This window comes from Phyllobates terribilis, unplaced genomic scaffold (genome assembly GCF_046119375.1).
Source record: "Phyllobates terribilis strain yellow unplaced genomic scaffold, ASM4611937v1 Scaffold_3__8_contigs__length_932513732, whole genome shotgun sequence".
Taxonomy (NCBI): Eukaryota; Metazoa; Chordata; class Amphibia; order Anura; family Dendrobatidae; genus Phyllobates; species Phyllobates terribilis.
Genome location: NW_027362763.1, coordinates 61,351,689 through 61,376,294, shown reverse-complemented (window position 1 = coordinate 61,376,294; position 24,606 = coordinate 61,351,689). Strand labels below are relative to the sequence as shown.

Here is a 24,606-nt window from a genome sequence, read left to right as displayed (position 1 = left end):
TGATTAAACTTCTGCAGTACTGAGAAAATAATTAGAGAACTAAAGGTACGACTTTTACAGGGTCCGTATCCCCTGCAAAAATATGTGTTTAGTTTATAATATCAGTAGGGGCTGACGGGCCCCCATAAAAAGAAGAAACAAGTGATATTTATCTCTTGGCTATCGGGTCGCGGTAATTTCACTATAAAACGTTAATATTGAAGTAATGCAGTACATGGATTCAAGTATATAGGTTCAATTCCCCTGTAGGAACTAAAAAAATAAAATAAATAAATAATAACAATAATAATCATTATAATAACAAATCTAATAAATATAACAATACAAAATACTGAATCATAATAAATATAATAAACAATAATAATCATTATAATAACAAATATAATAATAAATACACAAAATACTGAATCATAATAAATATAACAATAATAATCATTATAATAACAAATATAATAATAAATATTATACAAAATATAGAATAATAATACATATAATAAACAATAATAATCATTATAATAACAAATAATAATAATAATTTTACAAAATTCTCTTTTCCCAGTAGAAAAACATGAACAAATAAATAATAACAATAATAATCATTATAATAACAAATAATAAATATAATAATACAAAATATAAAATAATAATAAATATAATAATAAATAATAAAAATAATTTTACAAAATTATCAGTTCTCTTTTCCCAGTAGAAAAATAAATAAATAACAATAATGATCATTATAATAACAAATATAATACAAAATATAAAATAATAATAATAATAATAATAATAAAAATAATTTTACAAAATTATCAGTTCTCTTTTCCCAGTAGAAAAATAAATAAATAATAACAATAATGATCATTATAATAACAAATATAATAATACAAAATATAAAATAATAATAAATATAATAATAATAAAAATAATTGTAAAAAATTATCAGTTCTCTTTTCCCAGTAGAAAAAAATAGATAAAAAATAAATAATAACAATAATGATAATTATAATAACAAATATAATAATACAAAATATAGAATAATAATAATAATTTTACAAAATTATCAGTTTTCTTTTCCCCGTAGAAAAAATTAAATAAAATATTCATATTTGGTATTGCCACCATGTACACAATTCCGCTAGTCAAAAGTATTATCAAAATTGTATTATTTTTTTAATCCTGTATGGCTTGTACAGTTATGTAGATGGATAAATAAAAAAAAGTTATGGGTCTTGGAAGAAGAGGATGTAAGAACAAAAGCACAAAAAAGTGAAAAATAACAGATTTGCAAATTTTGGGTTACCGATCCTCTCCAAAAAGATTCTATAAAAAGCATGAGAAATGTTGTATGGACCCAAAAATGATATCAGTACAATTTTAAAAAAAACACGTCACACTGCTCCATCGAAGGGAAAAGAAAAGTTACGAGTCTCGCAAAACTAAAAAAAAGTCACAATAAACGTCGTAAAAATACTAGAACAGTGGTGGAATCAGATTTTTTTTGCTTTTCACTGCATTTTTTCTCTCCTGTTTTTCAGCTCATTATATGGAAAAATGAATAGCGCAGTTCAGAACTAGAACTTGACAGCCAGGATTGGAGACGTGCCACAAGGTGGCGCACGTAGAGCCGCGGCCGACTCAGGAGCCAAGGTTCACTTTACTGTCTTGTCCTTGTACCTTGCTCAAGGCAATGTGATTATTTTTTTTGGCATCCCCTTTGGACACATGCCCCATTGTTTTTTTTTTATGATGTTCACTTTGCAGTGAAAATTACTTAGCAGCTAAATTTTATGGGTCAGTTCAGTTGTGATAAGAAATTGTATTATTTTAAAATTATTATGTTTATTTAGAAAAAAAAAAATATAAAAATCTAAATAAAAAATTGCCTTCAGTTTTCACAGTCAAAAAATAATAAAATTATGGCTACCAGAATAAGAGAATTGTATCAGGGCTTAATTCTTACAGCAAGAACGGTAGCTTTTTTATTCTTGACTTTTTTGGTTGCAGTTACTCTTTGGTGCCGACTGTACAACGCAGCCGGCACCTGTGCTGTATGAACTGTGCTCAGTTCCCATTTCATACACTTAAGCGCGTACGTCACCCAGGTGTTAAAACTGCGCCGTTCCTCTGTTATTCCTACTGGAAATGTATAAACTGAGCATTACCAGTTGAGGGCACTTCCGATACTGTCCAATCACAGATGACGATGCCAAACCGTGAGGGAACGCTCCTCCGAATAATAACATCCAGTGGTCAATTTATTCATAAAATTACAGGAGGTGTAACAGAGGAATGCCACAATGTACAATTCAATGGAAAAAGATGCTCTAATACTTAAAAAAAAAAAAAAAAAAAAGACAAGTGGGTGGAGCTTAACCTGGTTATAAAGCTGACCCAACTGAGTATCATCACTGATGTATCATCATGTCTAAGTCATGCAACTGCTTTAAAACTACAACCCCCAGCATGCCCAAACAGCATCAGGTTACTGGGGGGCATGCTGAGAGTTCTAGTTCTTCACCAGTCAGGGGATGTGAATTATTGCACTGAACAGTAATTCTTTGCGTGACCTGAGTCACACGAAAATTACAACCCCCAGCATGCCAAGACAGCATCAGTTACTGGGGGCATGCTGAGAGTTGTAGTTCCACACCAGGCAGGGGATACAAATGATTGCACTGAACAGTAATTCTTTGTGTGACCTCAGCCACATGAAAACTACAACCCCCAGCATGTCAAGACAGCATCAGGTTACTGGGGGGCATGCTGAGAGTTCTAGTTCTTCACCAGTCAGGGGGTGTGGATTATTGCACTGAACAGTAATACTTTGTGCGACCTGAGTCACAGGAAAACTACAACCCCCAGCATGCCCAGAGAGCATCAGTTACTGGGGGCATGCTGAGAGATGTAGTTCTTCACCAGGAAGGGTTGTAGACTAATGCACTGGGTAGAAATGCAGTGTGTGACCTGAGTTACAAGAAAACTACGACCCCCAGCATGCCCAGAGAGTATCAGGTACTGGGAGTTGCAGTTCCACAGCAGACAGGGGTTGTAGACTATCGCACTAGTAGTATAAATGCTCTTTACCTTCTGTCTTGCTTGTTCTATAAATTCCAGGGGGCATTTGCCCATCTCTAGCGCAGCCCCCAGCCATGGTATCCAGCCCCTGATACAGGGAGGTGCAGGAAGGCTCCGGCCGTTTCGGGAGAGGTAACTTCTAGCCAACAATCCGGCCAGAAGGGCCAGGAATAGCCCGAGCAGGGTGTGCAGCCCACCGATCCCCTCCAGCATCCTGCAGCTTATTGCCACCTGCCTGGCATTGGTACCTGCATCAGGGAGCTGGGCAGGAGGCGTGTCCACCGCTGTGTGACAGGAGAGAGCGACGCAGCCAATCAACGTCTGCTTACCTTGAAAGGCAGCCAATCAGAATTGGAGGCTCGGGGCTGGGGCGTGGTTTATTGATTGACAGCTCCAACTCTTGTCTGTACAGTGCGAATCCAAACTACACTTCCCGGCACACGCTGCGGGTGGCGTGACGTCATTGCCCCATGTGGTGGGGGAGATTTGGGGTCGCTGCAGCAATAAGCTGTGCCCGGGATGGCACCGGAGGAACGGGCTCTGCCGGACACATGGCCCCAGCTCAGCAAGTTTGTCCTGTCCGCCTGTGCTGCCAGTGTGGCCGAGCTAGGTATCTATAGACCGGTGTCCTGTCCTTGCAGAGCACGTATGGGACTACAACTCCCAGCATGTCCCCTAGCTATAGTTACTCTTCAAGGGGAATGCTGGTATTTGTGGTGCCACTGCTGATTAGTATAGTACTTGTGTAATGTCACGTGGGTAAGAGCAACTCCCAGTCACTTCTATGGCAGGTTTAACCCTTACGGTGATAACAGATTTATAAAGGGTTAATATTATTGTTATTATTTTTTTTTTATATACTTTGGTGCATTTACACATAAAATCACTTAATGGTTTTATAGCCTGCAAAGGAGACAACGACTCTTAATGTGTAAAGATATATAGAGATATATATATAATTATTATTTTTTTATTACTTTTTCTGTACTTTGTATAACATTTATATACAAGTTACAGGGGAAAAAAATAGTAAATATATTTACTTGTATTACTTTTTCTGTAACTTGTATATAAATGTTATGCAAAAAGTAATAAAAGAAAGTAAATATATTTACTGTTTTTTTTTTGTTTTTTTTTTCTCTAACTTGTATACACATTTTATACAAGTTACAAAGAAAGAAAAATAGTATACATATACTATTTTTTTATAGTAACTTGTATATACATTTATATACAAGTTACAAAAATAATAAAGTCTAAATATTTATATAATATATTCATTTTTTTTGTCACTTGTTTATAAATACATAATTTATATACAAGTTACTAAAAATAATTAAATAGTATACATATATACTATTTTTTTTTCTTTCTAACTTGTATAAATTCATATATAAAAGAGAATAAAAAATAGTAATCATAATATACAATAAATAGTTATATACAAGTCACAAAGTAATCAAAATAATGTTTTTATTCTTTTTTTAGAATTTTCGAAACTTTTACATAAATAAAATTATATGCAAGTTACAAAAAATAAAAAGTGTATATATTTTTAATTCTCTTTGTAATTTGTATATAAATTTATATTCGAGTTACAAAAAAAAATGAAATGTATATAATTTCTAATATAAGGACAATATGCAATAGCGCTGCTGCCTGAAAATGTGTGATGACAAAGAGCTGCACTCCTATAGCACTATGTGCCCGAGTGCCAATCTTGGAAGAAAACAAATAAGAATACTAGGATGCGCTGCAATGCCACTTGGTTAAAATGGTGAAATTAATCCTAACTGAGGAGGATGATGAGAGTTCCCAGTCTCTACAGTATGATGGAATAATCCATTTAGGTGGACGTTGGACAGATAAGCCTGGTCTATTATTCCATCATACTGCAGAGACTGGTAACTCTCATCATCCTCCTCAGGTAGGATTAATTTCACCATTTTAACCAAGTGGCATTGCAGCGCATCCTATTATTCTTATTCATAAATAATTTCTATTTTTTTTAATTTTTTTTTAACTTTGCATCTTCATTACCCAAGGGCCATAACTTTGGAATGGCGATGCACAGACCAAAAAAAAATAAAAATCTGTGGAGTAGCAGCAATTAGAGGAGTCTAAATAAAAAAACAAAAACAATGAAAGGTCCTGAAACGATCCGTGATTGCTGTAATCCCAGCCATTGCAGCAGCATGGTGACATCTTGTACATGAGATCGGCCTGCACATGCCATATACTTACATTGAGTGCAGGGTGGGAAAGGGGGTTACATTAGCTACTAGTCTGACTCCACAGCTGTGATGACAAGCAACAACGGTCTATCCCAAGGTTCCCCAACTCCAGTCCTCAAGACCCACCAACAGGCCATGTTTTCAGGATTTCCTTAGTATTGCACAGGTGATAATTACATCACCTGCACAGGCAATAATCGCATCACCTGGGCAGTACTAAGGAAATCTTGAACACTATTGGTGGGCCTTGAGGACTGGAGTTGGGGAACCCTGGTCTGTCCTGTGCGGTCACCATTCTGCTGACGCTCGGCACATGCGTATATGCACAGCCCTCTGTAGCGCAGTGGAATTATCTGTCCTGAGCGCATGTGCCGAGCATCAGCTGAATCCCACCGCATGCACAATTCTGATCAGTGGCCACCTCTGTAGGGACAGTGGGGTGTGCAGGGGTCTTTATCCACTTCAGAAAGAAGTAGAGTGCCCTGTATGCACGGACTGCAGGAGGTGCGGAGGATGAGCCTGGTTTGTTCTGTATGCACGGACTGCAGGAGGTGCGGAGGATGAGCCTGGTTTGTTCTGTATGCACGGACTGCAGGAGGTGCGGAGGATGAGCCTGGTTTGTTCTGTATGCACGGACTGCAGGAGGTACGGAGGATGAGTCTGGTTTGCCCTGTATGCACGGACTGCAGGAGGTGCGGAGGATGAGCCTGGTTTGTTCTGTATGCACGGACTGCAGGAGGTACGGAGGATGAGTCTGGTTTGCCCTGTATGCACGGACTGCAGGAGGTGCGGAGGATGAGCCTGGTTTGCCCTGTATGCACGGACTGCAGGAGGTGCGGAGGATGAGCCTGGTTTGCCCTGTATGCACGGACTGCAGGAGGTGCGGAGGATGAGCCTGGTTTGTCCTGTATGCACGGACTGCAGGAGGTGCGGAGGATGAGCCTGGTTTGTCCTGTATGCACGGACAGCAGGAGGTGCGGAGGATGAGCCTGGTTTGTCCTGTATGCACGGACAGCAGGAGGTGCGGAGGATGAGCCTGGTTTGTCCTGTATGCACGGACTGCAGGAGGTGCGGAGGATGAGCCTGGTTTGTCCTGTATGCACGGACTGCAGGAGGTGCGGAGGATGAGCCTGGTTTGTCCTGTATGCACGGACTGCAGGAGGTTCGGAGGATGAGCCTGGTTTGTCCTGTATGCACGGACTGCAGGAGGTGCGGAGGATGAGCCTGGTTTGTCCTGTATGCACGGACTGCAGGAGGTGCGGAGGATGAGCCTGGTTTGTCCTGTATGCACGGACTGCAGGAGGTGCGGAGGATGAGCCTGGTTTGTCCTGTATGCACGGACTGCAGGAGGTGCGGAGGATGAGCCTGGTTTGCCCTTTAGGCAATTTGGTGGTTATCTGGAATTGATGGCGCTAATTCTGTAATTGTCTCTTCTTTATTGGCATCTCCAGGTCTAGACATGTCTACAGTGCCCTGTAGATGATGTGTCGCTGCCCGTTACAATATTTTATCTCTGTCACCAGTGACATTCCCTCTGGATCTCACCAAAACGCGACTGCAGATACAAGGAGAGGCGGCACTGAAACGCTTCGGAGAAGGAGGTGCTGCCGCGCCCTACAGAGGCATGGTGCGCACGGCCATTGGTATCGTACAGGAGGAAGGCGTGCTGAAGCTTTGGCAGGGAGCGACGCCAGCGGTGTATCGTCACATTGGTAAAACGTTCATATAGTGATTGGGGGAGGTCCGAGAAAGTGAGGACCCACAAGGGGAGAAGCGTTACATGCCCCTGTGCACAGTGGCCACCAAACCAGCATCTCACATCCTGACTCTTTAGTGGTGGCAGCTCTGGGACACTTTTACACATTGATGTGGCTGCTCCTTCCATATATTCCTTTCCTACTCCTATCCATGGCTTTATCACATCACACAGCAGATACTGAGGATATTTATTCCTTGTATTTACCCCATTTTTTGTTCTGTTTTGCCCTCTGGTATTTGACAGTACAATGATCTCTCTTCCCTATCCGCAGTGTACTCCGGAGTCCGCATGGTAGTTTATGAGCAACTTCGCGATTCTCCACTTGGAAAAGGGGCGAGCGAGACCTTTCCGCTGTGGTAGGTGGGAAAATATTCACCTTATTCTGTTACTTTTCATGTTCCTCTCATTAGTATACGACATGGGAAGACTGGGGTAAAAGAGACTTGTGATGGGATGGGTCCTGATAATGATGATGTCCATGTAGTGTATGTGCCCCCGTCACATTACACCTATAGCTTTTAAGTATTAAGATTTCACATCACTGGTACTAAGAGCTGAGGCCGACCCTGGAAACATCCCATAGTATCATCCCTCCTCCACCAAACTGTACAGCGGGCACAAGGCAGTCAGGCGGTAACATTCTCCTGACACCGGATGTCATACACCGGGAGGGGGGAGGTGACGATGGGGTCGGATGTCATACACCACGGGGGAAGGAGACGATGGGGCCGGATGTCATACACTGCGGGGGAAGCAGACGATGGGGCCAGATGTCATACACCGCGGGGGTGGGGAGACGATGGGGCCAGATGTCATACACCGCGGGGGTGGGGAGACGATGGGGCCAGATGTCATACACCGCGGGGGTGGGGAGACGATGAGGCCGGATGTCATACACCGCGGGGGTGGGGAGACGATGAGGCCGGATGTCATACACCGCGGGGGTGGGGAGACGATAGTGCCGGATGTCATACACCGGGGGTGGGGAGACGATGGGGCCGGATGTCATACACTGCGGGGGAAGGAGACGATGGGGCTGGATGTCATACACCGCGGGGGAAGGAGACGATGGGACCGGATGTCATACACCGGGGGGGGAGACTGGACGATGGGGCCGAGTATCATACACCGGGGGGGGGGGGGCGATGGGGCCGGATGTCATACACCGGGGGGGGGGGGTGGGAGACGATGGGGGGGGGGGGGGAGACGATGGGGCCGCCGGATGTCACACACCGCGGGGGTGGGGAGACGATGGGGCCGGATGTCACACACCGCTTGGGTGGGGAGACGATGGGGCCGGATGTCACACACCGCGGGGGTGGGGAGGCGATGGGGCCGGATGTCACACACCGCAGGGGTGGGGAGGCGATGGGGCCGGATGTCACACACCGCAGGGGTGGGGAGGCGATGGGGCCGGATGTCATACACCGCGGGGGTGGGAAGACGATGGGGCCGGATGTGAGGATGGCATACATCGGGGGGGAGGCGATGATGCTGGTTGACATACACCAGGTGGGGGAAGGAGACAGCTGTCATACACATGAGGGGGAGGGGGGAGCGACGGCTATCATACACCGGGACGGGTAATGGCTGTCATACACTGGGGAGAAGGGGGGAAGAAGGCGGCTGTCATACACCTGGGGGGGGAAATCGACGGGCAACTGTTCTCATACACTGGGGGAAATGTGGGAAGTGGGGAAAGGCGACTTATATGGTCATCCATAAGCCCATTGAAGTTATAGGAGTTGTGGCCTCACATTTGCTGCTCCGTTCATGTTCGTACGATCAGTGGGGTGCCCATCACTTGGACCTCCATTGATTGATTACTAGTACTTTGCCTACCCTGAGGAGGATTTCTGGGGGAAGCACTCCAGTAGAAACAACTACAAAAATGGAAATTAAAACTACAAGTTTTCCATGATTGTTGAATAATCCGCACAGTCTGATAATCCAACACTTATCTGGTCCCTTGGTGCCAGGATGAAACAACTGCTTCTGTACCTGGCTTACTGTTCTGTGCCGTCAGACTTGTGTGCCGGTCATGGTCACGGCTGGCGCGCTGCTCGCCTCCCGGAGGTCTTCTAGGGGCAGTGACCGGGTTTAGCTTCTCTGCACATTGATTTAGTGCTGAGTAGGATAAAGTAATTTGGCCGAGTCTCCGCTTACACTTTGGTTTTATGTCTGATAAGATATCTGAATTTTAGTTCACATAAGCCACTATCTTTATTCTACTTGGCGAGATGAGTTAAAGTAGTCAGACGCCAAAAATATCCAAACCCGATTGACACAAGGGTAGGTATTCTGTGCTGAAGACACAAAGATCACGGAGAAGTTGTTGAGGCTGCTGAGTGGCTCTGTACATGGTGCTCAAGTTTTTGGTAACCGGACCGGCTGCCATGCAGTTAGGCTGTCCGATATTAAAGTTTCTGGTTCATAAGATTCAGCAATATTTATGCTACACCCTCGAATGGTTTCCATTTTTAGGAAGGCTGTGATCGGGGGGATGACTGCTGGAGCAATCGGACAGTTTTTTGCTAGTCCAACAGACCTGGTAAAGGTCCAGATGCAGATGGAAGGAAAGAGGGGGCTCGAAGGAAAACCACCCAGGTGAGTGCCGATAGGTGAGGTTCCTGGGACCTTATTATTGATGTGTCCTCAGGATAGGTCATCAGAATCCGATCGGTTGGGGTTCGACTCCTGGTCATCTCAACGATCAGCCGGTTTACGGTGCCGCAGCTCATCGGAAGTGGCATCGCTCTATACATTGTCGTAAATAGTACCGCGGCTCTCTCCTGCTCACTTGTATAGCACAGAACTTGGGACAAAATTGTTGACACCTTTCTAGTAGAGTAAGAAAAACCCTCAATGGTCACTGAAATAACTCGAAATTTACAAAAGTAATTTTCAGGCTGCGTGCCCACTATGCATTTTTCAAGCGTTTTTGACGTGGAATTTCTGCAGCGAAAACGCTTAAAAAACGCTTGGTAATACGTGCCCCATAGTTCCCAATGATAATCCGCATGTGCTGTGCACATGCTGCGGAAATTTTTTGCTGCGGATTCTCATTGCGGAAAAATATGTAACATGTCCATTAATTTTGCGGACACGCAGCGTAGTTGCCGCCATTAACTAGCATTGAATCGCTTAATATCCGCATGACTACATGTGCACATGAGGATATTAACCGATTCAATGTATGGATGGTACCCGGGTCTGGAGAAGAGGAGACTCTCATCCAGACCCGGGTACCATCCAGAATTTAAAATAAAAAATAAACGTTATACTCACCTTCCGATGGTCCCCGGTCTCCTCAGTGATGCGTCCTGGCTCCCTGGCGGCTCGCGATGGTCTAAAAGGACCTTCCATTACATCATTTAGTCACATGACAGGTCACGCAACCTCTGACGTTGGCTGTTGCATGACCTGTCACATGACTAAATGACGTCATAAAAGGTCTTTTTACACCACCGCGAGCCACCAGGGAGACCGGACGCACCGGAGAAAAGACCGCGGGCCATCAGAAGGTGAGTATAATGTTTTTTTATTTTTTACCATTCTTTTTAACTATTAACTTTGTCACACTATATAAATCCATGCCGGTTACATGGATTTATATAGTGTGACCAAGTTGTCAAGCACTTTTCCAAGTGATGCTAAAATCGCTTGGAAAAGCGCTTGATAACCCGCATGCAGAAATGCTGCAAAAACGCTTGGCAAACACTTCTACCTGGCAGGAAAAACGCATGTAAAATCCGCACGTGTTTTTCCTGCTAGGGAGATGTGGAAAAAATCTGCAGCATTTCTGCATCGTGGGCACATAGCCTCAATGTAAATTTACTCAATATCAACTAATGAAAATCAGACATTGGTTTAACTGAAAAAAATAAAAATAAAAAAGAGAAAAAAATAACTAATGAACATGGCCTAGACAAAAATGGTGGTACCCTTAAAACACCAGTGTTTTTTCTTATTTCAGCGCTGGAGTGGTGGCACTAATGTAAGTTCCCTGACCCTAGTATTGTACTCTCCAGCCGCCGTCTTCAGCTGTTCTTGGCGCCGCTCCGGTCCTGCGCCGCCATCTTGTGACCTCAACTTCTAAATGACCTGAATCCGGAGGTAATATTCTGGCCCTCATAAACTTAAGTTGAGAAGTTTCATTAGTTTTGTTTTTTTATTATTCTGTTGATCCACAATTTTAAAGCAATGTCTGATTCTCATTAGTGACAATTCAGTAAATTTAAATTGCTAATTACTTTTGTCAGTTTCCGTGAACATTGTTGGTTTTTCTTGCTTTAACAGAAGGTACTAACAATTTTGTTTATGTGCGTAGTTGTACTCACTTTGTATTAAAAATAATATATATTTATTTATGATTGTTGCAAAATAGTAATATTTCAGACAGCATGTCTTTAGGGTTCATGTTCTCTTTCCACTTGGAACAACAATGCACTCTTACACCTGTTAACAGTAAGTAATTATTGCCAATTAATCTAATATTGCTGAGTGGACAGGAATATACAGCGCTGCTCCTTATATCCGTGTTCATCAACTCCAGTCCTCAAGGTCCACCGACAGATCTTGTTTCCAGGATTTCCTTAGTATTGCATAGGTGATAATATTATTATCAAGGCGTCAGCAATTACCACAGGTTCTTTCACATGTGCAATACTAAGAAATCCTGGAAAATGATAGGTTGGTGGACCTTGAGGACTGCTTTATATACTAGAAAGTAATCCTAAAACTGCCCCTCTGTGAAATGCTATAATACTGCCCCCTATGTACAAGAATATAACTACTATAATACTGCCCCCTATGTACAAGAATATAACTACTATAATACTGCCTCCTATATACAAGAATATAACTACTATAATACTGCCCCTATATACAAGAATATAACTATTATAATACTGCCCCTATGTACAAGAATATAACTACTATAATACTGCACCCTATGTACAAGAATATAACTACTATAATACTGCTCCTATGTACAAGAATATAACTACTATAATACTGCCTCCTATATACAAGAATATAACTACTATAATACTGCCCCTATATACAAGAATATAACTATTATAATACTGCCCCTATGTACAAGAATATAACTACTATAATACTGCACCCTATGTACAAGAATATAACTACTATAATACTGCCCCTATATACAAGAATATAACTATTATAATACTGCCCCTATGTACAAGAATATAACTACTATAATACTGCACCCTATGTACAAGAATATAACTACTATAATACTGCTCCTATGTACAAGAATATAACTACTATAATACTGCCCCTATATACAAGAATATAACTACTATAATACTGCCCCCTATGTACAAGAATATAACTACTATAATACTGCTCCTATGTACAAGAATATAACTACTATAATACTGCACCCTATGTACAAGAATATAACTACTATAATACTGCTCCTATGTACAAGAATATAACTACTATAATACTGCCCCCTATGTACAAGAATATAACTACTATAATACTGCCCCCTATGTACAAGAATATAACTACTATAATACTGCCCCTATGTACAAGAATATAACTACTATAATACTGCCCCCTATGTACAAGAATATAGCTACTATAATACTGCCCCCTATGTACAAGAATATAGCTACTATAATACTGCCCCCTATGTACAAGAATATAGCTACTATAATACTGCCCCCTATGTACAAGAATATAGCTACTATAATACTGCCCCCTATGTACAAGAATATAACTACTATAATACTGCCCCTATGTACAGTATAAGAATATAACTACTATAATACTGCCCCTATGTACAAGAATATAACTACTATAATACTGCTCCTATGTACAAGAATATAACTACTATAATACTGCTCCTTTGTACAAGAATATAACTACTATAATACTGCCCCTATGTACAAGAATATAACTACTATAATACTGCTCCTATTTACAAGAATATAACTGCTATAATACTGCCTCTATGTACAAGAATATAACTACTATAATACTGCCCCTATGTACAAGAATATAGCTACTATAATACTGCCCCCTATGTATAAGAATATAAGTGCTATAATACTGCCCCTATGTACAGTATAAGAATATAACTACTATAATACTGCCCCTATGTACAAGAATATAACTACTATAATACTGCTCCTATTTACAAGAATATAACTACTATAATACTGCTCCTATTTACAAGAATATAACTGCTATAATACTGCCTCTATGTACAAGAATATAACTACTATAATAATGCCCTCTATGTACAAGAATATAACTACTATAATAATGCCCTCTATGTACAAGAATATAACTACTATAATACTGCCTCTATGTACAAGAATATAACTACTATAATACTGCTCCTCTGTACAAGAATATAACTGCTATAATACTGCTCCTATGTACAAGAATATAACTGCTATAATACTGCCCCTATGTACAAGAATATAACTACTATAATACTGCACCCTATGTACAAGAATATAACTACTATAATACTGCCCCTATGTACAAGAATATAACTACTATAATACTGCCTCCTATGTACAAGAATATAACTACTATAATACAGCCCCCTATGTACAAGAATATAAGTAAATAGTATATTTATAGGTATACTGGAACTGTTAGATTATTCTGACCATTCTCTTATCCATTTTAGGGTTCGGGGGGTTTATCATGCGTTTGTGACCATTTTGTCCAAAGGAGGAATTCGTGGCTTGTGGGCAGGTTGGGTGCCAAATGTCCAGAGAGCTGCACTGGTAAATATGGGAGGTAAATGAATGATTATACTGTATGACACATCCTGAATAGGGTACACAGCCTATAGCCATTATTATCTATCCATCGGTGGTGGTCTGACAGCTGATGGCCATGGCGTAGAGGAGTTTGATGGTCGCTGGCACTGAGTTCATTCCCATTGTATACCTAATTGGCAATTAAAGGGTTGTTGTTTTTTTTTTTGTTTTTGTTTTTTTTTTACACCAAAGACATGAATATGATGCATAAAGGTCCCACTTCTGAGACCCCAGCCTATAAGATGACCAGTGGTCCTGTAGCCCATATTCTGCAATGTAAGCCAACTACTGACTCCCATCTTTACTGGAGATTGAATGTGCTATGAGAATATGGCCTATTGTTAAAATCGGGTTTTTATGTTAAATGTTTTTTTTTTATGTTACTATATTAAAAAATGAAAAATCTTTCAATTTTCAAACTAGTCTCAATACTGGACCCCTGCATCCTGTACGGCACATGGATATTATGTGCCACAGATGGACTCAGGCCTCCTTTGTATAACAGTGTAACCTAGACATGCTCTAATCTGGGAAAGGATGAAAGTGAGGGGGAGGAGGAGGTGAGCTGTGACATCACCTATTGTGAATGGTGGATCCTGTGTCATCTACTGTATATAGAGGTGTTATCAGTCATTGTACAGGAGGAGGAGGAGAGCTGTGACATCACCTATTGTGAATGGTGGATCCTGTGTTATCTACTGTATATAGAGGTGTTATCAGTCATTGTACAGGAGGAGGAGGTGAGCTGTGACATCACCTATTGTGAATGGTGGATCCTGTGTTATCTACTGTATATAGAGGTGTTATCAGTCATTGTACAGGAGGAGGAGAGCTGTGATATCATCTATTGTGAATGGTGGATCCTGTGTTATCTCCTGTATATAGAGGTGTTATCAGTCATTGTACAGGAGGAGGAGGAGGTGAGCTGCGACATCACCTATTGTGAATGGTGGATCCTGTGTTATCTACTGTATATAGAGGTGTTATCAGTCATTGTACAGAAGGAGGAGGTGAGCTGTGACATCAGCTATTGTGAATGGTGGATTCTGTACTGTATATAGAGGTGTTATCACTCATTGTACAGGAGGAGTAGGTGAGCTGTGACATTACTGGTTACTAGAGCTGGTGCAAATCAATTGTCAGGTACTGGTTCTGTGGCCAGGTCAGTATTCTGTATCTCTTCAGACGAGAGCTCTGAGAACTGCCTCCAACCTGCCAGCATCCGCCTTCTTTTGATTTACCGGTCAGCCGTAGCATCACTCGTGTGTCACGACGCAACGATGCTGTTACACCAGGTCTGCTAATCAGAAGCGGAGCCTGGGCAATAGGTGGTTCGCATGGCTCCCGTCCTGGCCCCTGGATTTGCACTATCTCTACCTATTGTCTTTGTTGCCTTTTATTATCATCCTGTCTTTTCTGATAATGAGACTGCTGAAGCGTCTGTATGATCCTAGTGGAAAGTCTAGTGGTCAGTGTGAAAAGTGCAAGATTTTAGATCTTCTTTTTATTTATTTTTTTTAATTCAGATTCCGATATGGAAAACTGGAAAAACAAATAAAATGTTTTTAACATAAAATCTTATTTAAACAGTGGGACATTTTCTGATGACACATTCTCTCTGACCTTCATGGGCCTGAATGGAGAGAGCTGCGTATATTCCCGGGCTTTTCTCCTCTTCATCGCTACCTTCACACATTGGCCACTTTGTCTCGGTAACAAAGGGAACTGTTTTCTCAAAAGTCTGCGTCCTAGAAGGTGTTCCATAGGTGTCTATGGCCCCATCCTATTAACAGGAAACCCAGAATTCCTTTTTGTACCTTTTCTCCTTTCCTCAGATCTGACCACTTATGATTCTGTGAAACACTTTCTACTGCGGAACACAAACCTGCAGGACAACAGCTTCTGTCACAGTATTTCCAGGTAATGTCCTCGCTTTATGTTCGGCGGGGGGGGGGTCCAAAAATAATCGGCGCTGTGAAGTCACATTATGGGTTGGGAACACGAGCGCTGCGGCCAATCGGCAGCCGCTGATCGTCTGCAGCCTTTTCGTAATCCAGCAGAGCAGTTGTCCCTGTGGAATATTGAAGGTTGCCGTCCATCAGCATCCACTGATTGGCTGCAGTGGTCACATAAGGGTCACATACCTGCTGAGATTGCAGGAGGGGCACCGGCCCAGGAGGTAATTTGTTATTTTGCATGGGGCAATTGAGCAGTTAACATGAGGTTGTCCCCTATGTGTTGTAAATGTTTTCTAGGTTCCGGATCCTTTTCTCCCATTTTTATTGAGCTGACCAAGAGAACAGTCAGTTCCAAAGTGTAGAAACTTTTTAGCCCTTTCCTCATTTTGGACATACAAGGATGTTCTAATTGTAATTTACAGACAAAATGTGATAAGAAACCAAATGATTATTCACATCTGTTTTATAGGTTACATGTGTTTATTTATTTTTTTTTAAATGGTTGAAAATGTTTTCAGAATTTTTTTTTTTTTTCCTCAACTTTTTTGTTTCATATCACTTTCTATATTGGAAAAAAAAATCTTACCTTGGAATTTTCACACTGGCCACTAAGCGATGTTCTGGACACACACTTCCTGTTGTGTGCAAATGACTTTTCAGCGGTCTCATTATTGTCGCAGACAGGATCACTATGTAAGATTACACATCTGTATGTAATAAATAACACAGGATCCACCATTCACAATAGGTGATGTCACCGCTCACCTCCTCTTCCTGTACAATGACTGATAACATCTCTATATACAGCAGATGACACAGGATCCCCCATTCACAATAGCTGATGTCACAGTTCACCTCCTCCTCTTCCTGTACAATGACTGATAACACTTCTATATACAGCTGATAGCACAGGATCCCCCATTCACAATAGATGATGTCACAGCTCACCTCCTCCTCCTGTACAATGACTGATAACATCTCTATATACAGTAGAGAACACAGGATCCACCATTCGCAATAGGTGATGTCACAGCTCACCTCCTCTTCCTGTACAATGACTGATAACATCTCTATATACAGCAGATGACACAGGATCCCCCATTCACAATAGATGATGTCACAGCTCACCTCCTCCTCCTGTACAATGACTGATAACATCTCTATATACAGTAGAGAACACAGGATCCACCATTCACAATAGGTGATGTCACAGCTCACCTCCTTCTCCTGTACGTTGTTGCAGCGTAATGCACACATGACATCATACCGTGCCTGTTAATCAAATGAGGAGCCCCCTGATGACTGCAGGTAGGAGGTGGTCCGCAAGGCTTCCGTCCAGCGAGTACGGACCACTGATGTGGCTACTGGTTCAGAGTCCTGTGAATTTATCCGCTCATCTCTGCTTCTGATCGCACTTTTTGGCTAATTGACCTAACGTTTTTATTTATACAATTAAAAACATTATTTTAGAGCTATTTAGTTGTGGGTATTTGTTATTCTGTAAGTTTATCTACTATATGGTCCTAATGTCTGACATCCGTGTTCATCTTTCGTAAAAGCATATGTTCAGGACTTGTAGCTGCTACTTTAGGGACCCCCGCTGATGTGATCAAGACCAGGATAATGAACCAGCCAAGGGACAAGTGTGGCCGGTGAGTACCTTTTCCTGCTAATATGTCCAAATCCTGTTTATAGGCCACCTTGTTGAAAATTGAAAATCCCTTTAAGACCCAACATCCCTGGTGGTCTAGAGTTGATTAGAGGTTAAAACCTAATATTCCTGGTGGGGTAGAGGTTAAGACCTAATATTCCTGGTGGGGTAGAGGTTAAGACCTAATATTCCTGGTGGGCTAGAGGTTAAAACCTAATATTCCTGGTGGGCTAGAGGTTAAGACCTAATATTCCTGGTGGGGTAGAGGTTAAGACCTAATATTCCTGGTGGGGTAGAGGTTAAGATCTAATATTCCTGGTGGGCTAGAGGTTAAAACCTAATATTCCTGGTGGGCTAGAGGTTAAGATCTAATATTCCTGGTGGGCTAGAGGTTAAGATCTAATATTTTATGTAATCTACGGTGGTATAAAATTAAAGTTGTCCGGTTGAAACTAGTTATCACCTATCCACAAGATGGGTGATAACTTGGGGATTGGTGGGTGCCCCACTGAAATCCTCACCGTACAGGAGAACTGAGGACTTTTATCCCCATTATAACATGGCACGACGGGTCAGGGAGTGACTGGAATGCAGGTCGCGTATGTGCGCTGACGCTTCTTTCAACAGGTATAACCATTTCTCATTTCCACCGGTCCGATCCCCCACCAATCAAAAAAATATCACCCTATCCATAATAGGTGATCATTTGTTTTAACCGGACAACCCCTTTTAATATTTAATATCACGAGTGGGCTAGTGGGCAAGACCTCTTATTCCTCCTAATTTAGAATTGGATAGAGGTTAAGATCTAATATCCTTGGTGGTGTATGGTGGGTTAGAGGTTAAACTATGATGTTCCAGCTGGATTAGGGTGGATGAATTTTTTTTTTTCTTAATTTCTAACCCCAACTAAACCAAAAGTGATATTGGATCCGAACTTCTAAACCCACTCTAGATCACCAGGATTATCGGGTATGAAATTCTAACTTACCTTTGGCCAGGAGGGATATTAGTGGTCTAGAGGTTAGAATTTGATATCACAACTGTCTTAGGGCTCTTTCACACGTCTGTGTGTCCGGTATGTGTGGTGACAGTTTCCACACGCGCTGGAGACACTGACACACGTAGACCCATTCAAATGACTGGGTCTGTGCACATGTCAGTGTATTTCCACGGACCGTGTGTCTGTGGGCAAAACACGCTGACATGTCCATTTTTTGCATGCCGTATGGGCTGCAAAACGTCCCACACACGTGTACACTGATGAGACACAGATGACATCAGTGTGACACATACCGGCACTTGGAAACAAGTGGTACAGTTCTGACTGCTCCCAAGCGCCGGCGCTGAGATCGGCGTGTGCAGGAGACAATGTTGACATTCTTAATTTTACACTTGTTGGAGACAGCGGGGGCAGAATACAACTTTCAACAATGTCCCCTGGCGCTGATCGCAGACCATAACTATATATATATATATATATATATATATATATATATATATATATATATATATATATATATATATATATATATATATATATATATATATATATATATATATATATATATATATATATATATATATACACTGTGTTCCAAATTATTATGCAAATAATATTTTCTCAGATTTCCCCAAATTACCTATATGAATTGCAGTCATTGTAATTTTCCAGTCAAATAACTATTAGAGTACAATTGAAAGTTTTTTGTACAAACTGCCTATGATAACAGTATATTTTTAAAAAAATAAAAAACTCAAACTGCACTCAAAATGCATGTTCCAAATTATTATGCACAGCAGAGTTTTCAACCTTTTCATTTTAATAAAGAAAAAAAAAAGGTCATTTTTGAAATTATAAGCATTAGCAGGTTATTACAAACTGAAATCAAACAGTTTTCAACTCAAAACTTTATTCTAGGTGATGTTACATTTGCACATAGGACCCCTTGTTCAAAAGGAGCTTCTGAACTCTCTCGTCCATTGAATTTGTCAGGTTTTGGATGGTTTCTGCTTCAATTGTTTTGCATGAGGACAAAATACCCTCCCAGAGCTGTTGCTTAGATGTGAACTGCCTCCCGCCATCATAGACACTCCTTTTGATGATGCTCCAGAGGTTCTCAATGGGGTTGAGGTCAGGGGAGCATGGGGGTCACACCATTAGTTTGTCCCCTTTTATGCCCATATCAGCCAGAGATGCAGATGTGTTATGTGCAGCATGAGACGGGGCATTATCATGCATGAAATGATCTTGCTGCGGAATGCACGGTTCTTCTTCTTGAACCATGGCAGGAAGTGCTGTTTGAGAAACTCAACATACATTATGGAGTTCATCTTTACCCCTTCAGGGATCCTAAAAGGGCCGACAATCTCTCTCCCCATGATTCCAGCCCAAAACATTACTCCACCTCCTCCTTGTTAGCGTCGTAGCCATGTTTGCATGGGGTGTCCATCAACCAGCCATCCTCCACTCCATCCATCTGGACCATCGAGATCATTTTCATGCATGATAATGCCCCGTCTCATGCTGCACATAACACATCTGCATCTCTGGCTGATATGGGCATAAAAGGGGACAAACTTATGGTGTGACCTCCATGCTCCCCTGACCTCAAACCCATTGAGAACCTCTGGAGCATCATCAAAAGGAGTGTCTATGATGGCGGGAGGCAGTTCACATCTAAGCAATAGCTCTGGGAGGGTATTCTGTCCTCATGCAAAACAATTGAAGCAGAAACCATCCAAAACCTGACAAATTCAATGGACGAGAGAGTTCAGAAGCTCCTTTCGAACAAGGGGTCCTATGTGCAAATGTAACATTGTAGCGTCGGCGTCCCTGCCTCCTGCTAGGCAGGGACGCTGTTCCCCTCACCTCTCTGCTCTGTGCCCGACGGCTTCCTCCCGCTCTGCTTGCAGCGCCCGCTCTCCCCCGGTCACTGTGCTTAGGGCGCGCGCGCACTCCCCCTCTCTTAAAGGGGCCGCGTGCGTCGCCCTAAGGAGTCCCCCAGTCTCCTGCCAGTTTGCTGCCTGATTCCTGCCTGTCATCCGCTTTCCTGCTTGCTAGCCTGAGGTCCGACGGTCTGCCTTCCGACACCTGTCAGTCTGTCTATGGACCAGCTTGCCCGCTCACCTGGGAGCGCTCACCTGCTACCTGCCTGATAGCCTACCTGGAGGCTCCGCCGTCACGTGCTGTGACCACCTGCCAGTCCAGAGACTCTTGCCCGCTCACCTGGGAGCGCTCACCTGCTACCTGCCTGATAGCCTACCTGGAGGCTCCGCCGTCACGTGCTGGGACCACCTGCCAGTCCAGAGACTTTTGCCCGCTCACCTGGGAGCGCTCATCTGCTACCTGCCTGTTAGCCTACCTAGAGGCTCCGCCGTCACGTGCTGTGACCACCTGCCAGTCCAGAGACTCTTGCCCGCTCACCTGGGAGCGCTCATCTGCTACCTGCCTGTTAGCCTACCTAGAGGCTCCGCCGTCACGTGCTGTGACCACCTGCCAGTCCAGAGACTCTTGCCCGCTCACCTGGGAGCGCTCATCTGCTACCTGCCTGTTAGCCTACCTGGAGGCTCCGCCGTCACATGCTGTGACCACCTGCTTATCCTGAGACTCTCGCCTGCTCACCTGGGAGCACTCATCTGCCATCTGCCTGCTAGCCTACCTGGAGGCTCAGCCGTCACAGGTCGTATCTGCCCGTTTACCCAGAGACTGCCCTGGTCACTTGCCGTGACCTCCTGCCTGTTTACCCAGAGACTGTCCCGGTCACTTGCTGTGACCTCCTGCCCGTTTACCCAGAGACTGTCCCGGTCACTTGCTGTGACCTCCTGCCCGTTTACCCAGAGACTGTCCCGGTCACTTGCTGTGACCTCCTGCCCGTTTACCCAGAGACTGTCCCGGTCACCTGCTGTGACCGCCTGCCTGTCTTCCCTGGTCGCCACCCGCTTCCTTACAAGGACTGCCCCCTTGTATAAGTTGCTCAGAGGTTCCACCTCCCAGACCCGTTACAGTTTGCTCGGGCCATGGAACCCGGTGGCACCCAAGCTCCCTCGCTCTCGGACCTTTGTCATGAACTGTCCCGACAGAGGTCCCAACAGGAGTCCATCCTGGGTCACCTGCGGAAAGTCAATACTCGCCTGGACACTTTGACTGCCCCACCAGCAACCACCAATACCATAGTATCCTGCTCTGGAATCCGGCTTTCTGCACCTCCTCGCTTCGGAGGCGACTCCGCTCAAGCTCGGGGCTTCATTAACTAGTGCACCCTGCACTTTGAACACCAGTCCCACCAGTTTAATTCCGACCGGGCCAAAGTAGCCTTCATCATGTCCCATCTCACGGGAGAGGCACTGGCTTGGCTAAATCCTCTATGGGAGAGAGGAGACTCTCTGGTGTCCGACCTGCCAGCCTTTCTCACGGCTTTCCGGAAGGTCTTCGACGAACCCGGACGGAGGACCTCATCCGCCTCATCTCTGCTACGCCTCCGTCAAGGGAGTCTCACCGTGGGCCAATATGCCATACGGTTCCGTACCCTTGCTTCGGAGCTGGCCTGGGATAACGACGCCCTGGTGTCCGTCTTCTGGGAGGGTCTGTCCGGCCGTATTAAAGATGAACTCGCTGGTCGGGACATTCCTACCACTCTCGACGACTTGATTACACTTGCCACTCGGATTGACATCCGGTTCCAGGAGCGCGCTAGGGAGGTCACCCGTGAGAGGAGGATTCCACGTCTAGTCCCTACCTCTCAGAGACCCGTCACTCTCCAGGCACACTCACCTGAGCCTATACAGGTCGACCAGACCAAGATGGTCAAGACCCGTCAAGACTTACGTCGTGCCGAGGGGAGCTGTTTCTACTGTGGCAGTAAGGAGCACCGGATCCGTTCCTGTCCTGAGAGGTCGGGAAACGCCTGTGTCTAGGATCGCTCGGAGAGGTCGCCCTAGACAAAAGTAAACCCTCTCCATCCCTGATGCTGTCTGTTTCTATCTTCTGCGGAGAGAACCGCTATTTTGAACTGGCTCAACTTGACTCTGGAGCTGCTGGAAATGTCATCTCTCAATCCCTGGTAGAAAAATACCACATTCCCACCAAACCTCTGGCCGTACCTTTATCTGTCGCCGCCGTGGATGGGGCCTCTTACCACATCCCATCCAACTCCTCACCGAATCTCTGACTCTACAGGTGGGAATGCTGCATTCTGAGAGCATCTCCTTTCATGTTCTGCCTGGACTCTCTCACGCACTATTGCTTGGCCTGCCTTGGCTCCAGAAACATGCACCCGTGCTTGATTGGCAGACCGGAGAGGTCCTTCGCTGGGGACAGGACTGCCATAAGACTTGTCTAGTTCCCGTTCGTCCTGCCCGTCCTTCTCCTACCCCAGCCAATCTGCCCGGTCTTCCGGTTCCCTATTGGTCTTATGCGGATGTCTTCAATAAAAAAGAGGCAGAGACTTTACCTCCTCATAGACCATACGACTGCCCAATCGACCTGATGCCCGGCTCTACTCCTCCCCGTGGGCGAATCTACCCTTTGTCCGCTGCTGAAACCCGGTCCATGTCTGAATATATTGAGGAGAACCTGGCCCGGGGATTTATCCGGAAATCTACCTCCCCGGCGGGAGCAGGCTTCTTCTTTGTCAAAAAGAAGGACGGCTCACTCCGTCCATGTATAGACTATAGAGGCCTAAACCAGATTACAGTGAAGAATAAATACCCCCTTCCGCTTATTCCTGAATTATTTGACCGTCTGAGGGGGGCTAGAATCTTCACCAAACTGGATCTCCGTGGGGCGTATAACCTGGTCCGTATCCGTCAGGGGGATGAGTGGAAGACGGCATTCAATACCCGGGACAGCCACTATGAGTACCTTGTGATGCCCTTCGGTCTCTGTAACGCTCCTGCCGTCTTTCAAGAGTTGGTCAATGACATTTTCCGTGATCTTCTCTACTCCTGCGTGGTGGTGTACCTGGACGATATCTTGGTCTTCTCTCCGGATCTTCCTACTCACCGGAGGGACGTTCGTCAGGTCCTGCTCAGGCAGAACCACCTCTACGCTAAATATGAGAAGTGCATCTTTGAGCAGACCTCTCTTCCATTTCTGGGCTACATAATCTCTCAGACAGGTCTACAAATGGATCCTGAGAAACTGTCTGCCATCCAGAAGTGGCCCCGACCAGAGGGGTTGAAGGCTATTCAGCGGTTCCTGGGCTTCGCCAACTATTACCGCCTGTTCATACCGCACTTCTCTTCCCGGACCGCCCCTATCTGTGCTCTCACCCATAAAGGTACGAACCCCAGAGAATGGCCGCCCGAAGCAGAGGAGGCATTTCTTTCCTTAAAACAGGCCTTCCTCTCCGCCTCAGTGCTGCATCGTCCGGACGGCAACAAACAATTCTTCCTAGAAGTTGACGCTTCCTCCTCCGGAGCTGGGGCGGTACTTACCCAAAAATCTTCTTCCGGAAGAAAGGTAACCTGCGGCTTTTTCTCCAAACTTTTCTCCTCTTCTGAGCGCAATTATTCTATAGGAGACCGAGAATTGTTGGCCATTAAGATGGCACTGGAGGAGTGGCGTTACCTGCTCGAGGGGGCTCTCCACCCGGTAATAATTTACACTGACCACAAGAACTTGGCATATCTCCAGAGCGCCCAGAGACTTAACCCGCGCCAAGCCCGGTGGTCTTTGTTTTTTGCCCGCTTTGATTTCATTCTTCATTTTCGTCCGGCTGACAAGAACATCAAAGCTGACGCCCTGTCCCGATCCTTTCTGGTGTCTGATCTTGAGGAGGAGCCTAAACACATCATCGATCCCGCCAGAGTAATGCAGGTAGCCCCCGTGGGCCTAAATCGTCTCCCTCCCGGTAAGACGTTCGTAACGGTGTCCGATCGGGAGAAGATTCTACACTGGGGTCACTCGTCTAAGCTAGCTGGGCACGCCGGTCAGGAAAAGACCCTCCAGCTTATTACCCGGCACTACTGGTGGCCTACCCTGCACAAGGATGTAATTGACTTCGTTTCTGCCTGTGTGTCCTGCGCCCGTAACAAAGTTCCGAGACACCTGCCTACCGGCCGCCTTCTTCCTCTGCCTGTGCCTGCTGCCCCATGGCAACATATAGCTATG

General features: G+C 44.1%; 2 protein-coding genes across 3 annotated transcripts in view; one reads left to right on the top strand and one right to left on the bottom strand.

Annotated features, from left to right (window-relative positions):
* The window catches only part of CYP39A1 (cytochrome P450 family 39 subfamily A member 1), a 141,520-nt gene extending 138,153 nt beyond the window's left edge, over nucleotides 1-3,367 (bottom strand). For both annotated transcript variants that reach the window (XM_073673922.1, XM_073673921.1), the window contains exon 1: nucleotides 3,088-3,367. In XM_073673922.1, coding sequence (XP_073530023.1) covers nucleotides 3,088-3,291 — 204 coding nt within the window. In that variant the 5' untranslated portion in view covers nucleotides 3,292-3,367. The remainder of the gene's footprint in view (nucleotides 1-3,087) is intronic.
* Nucleotides 3,368-3,455: 88 nt separating this feature from the next.
* The window catches only part of SLC25A27 (solute carrier family 25 member 27), a 29,039-nt gene continuing 7,888 nt past the window's right edge, over nucleotides 3,456-24,606 (top strand). The window contains exons 1-7 of the mRNA XM_073673920.1: nucleotides 3,456-3,688; nucleotides 6,836-7,024; nucleotides 7,343-7,427; nucleotides 9,556-9,678; nucleotides 13,748-13,860; nucleotides 15,719-15,803; nucleotides 17,401-17,493. Coding sequence (XP_073530021.1) covers nucleotides 3,598-3,688; nucleotides 6,836-7,024; nucleotides 7,343-7,427; nucleotides 9,556-9,678; nucleotides 13,748-13,860; nucleotides 15,719-15,803; nucleotides 17,401-17,493 — 779 coding nt within the window. The 5' untranslated portion in view covers nucleotides 3,456-3,597. The remainder of the gene's footprint in view (nucleotides 3,689-6,835; nucleotides 7,025-7,342; nucleotides 7,428-9,555; nucleotides 9,679-13,747; nucleotides 13,861-15,718; nucleotides 15,804-17,400; nucleotides 17,494-24,606) is intronic.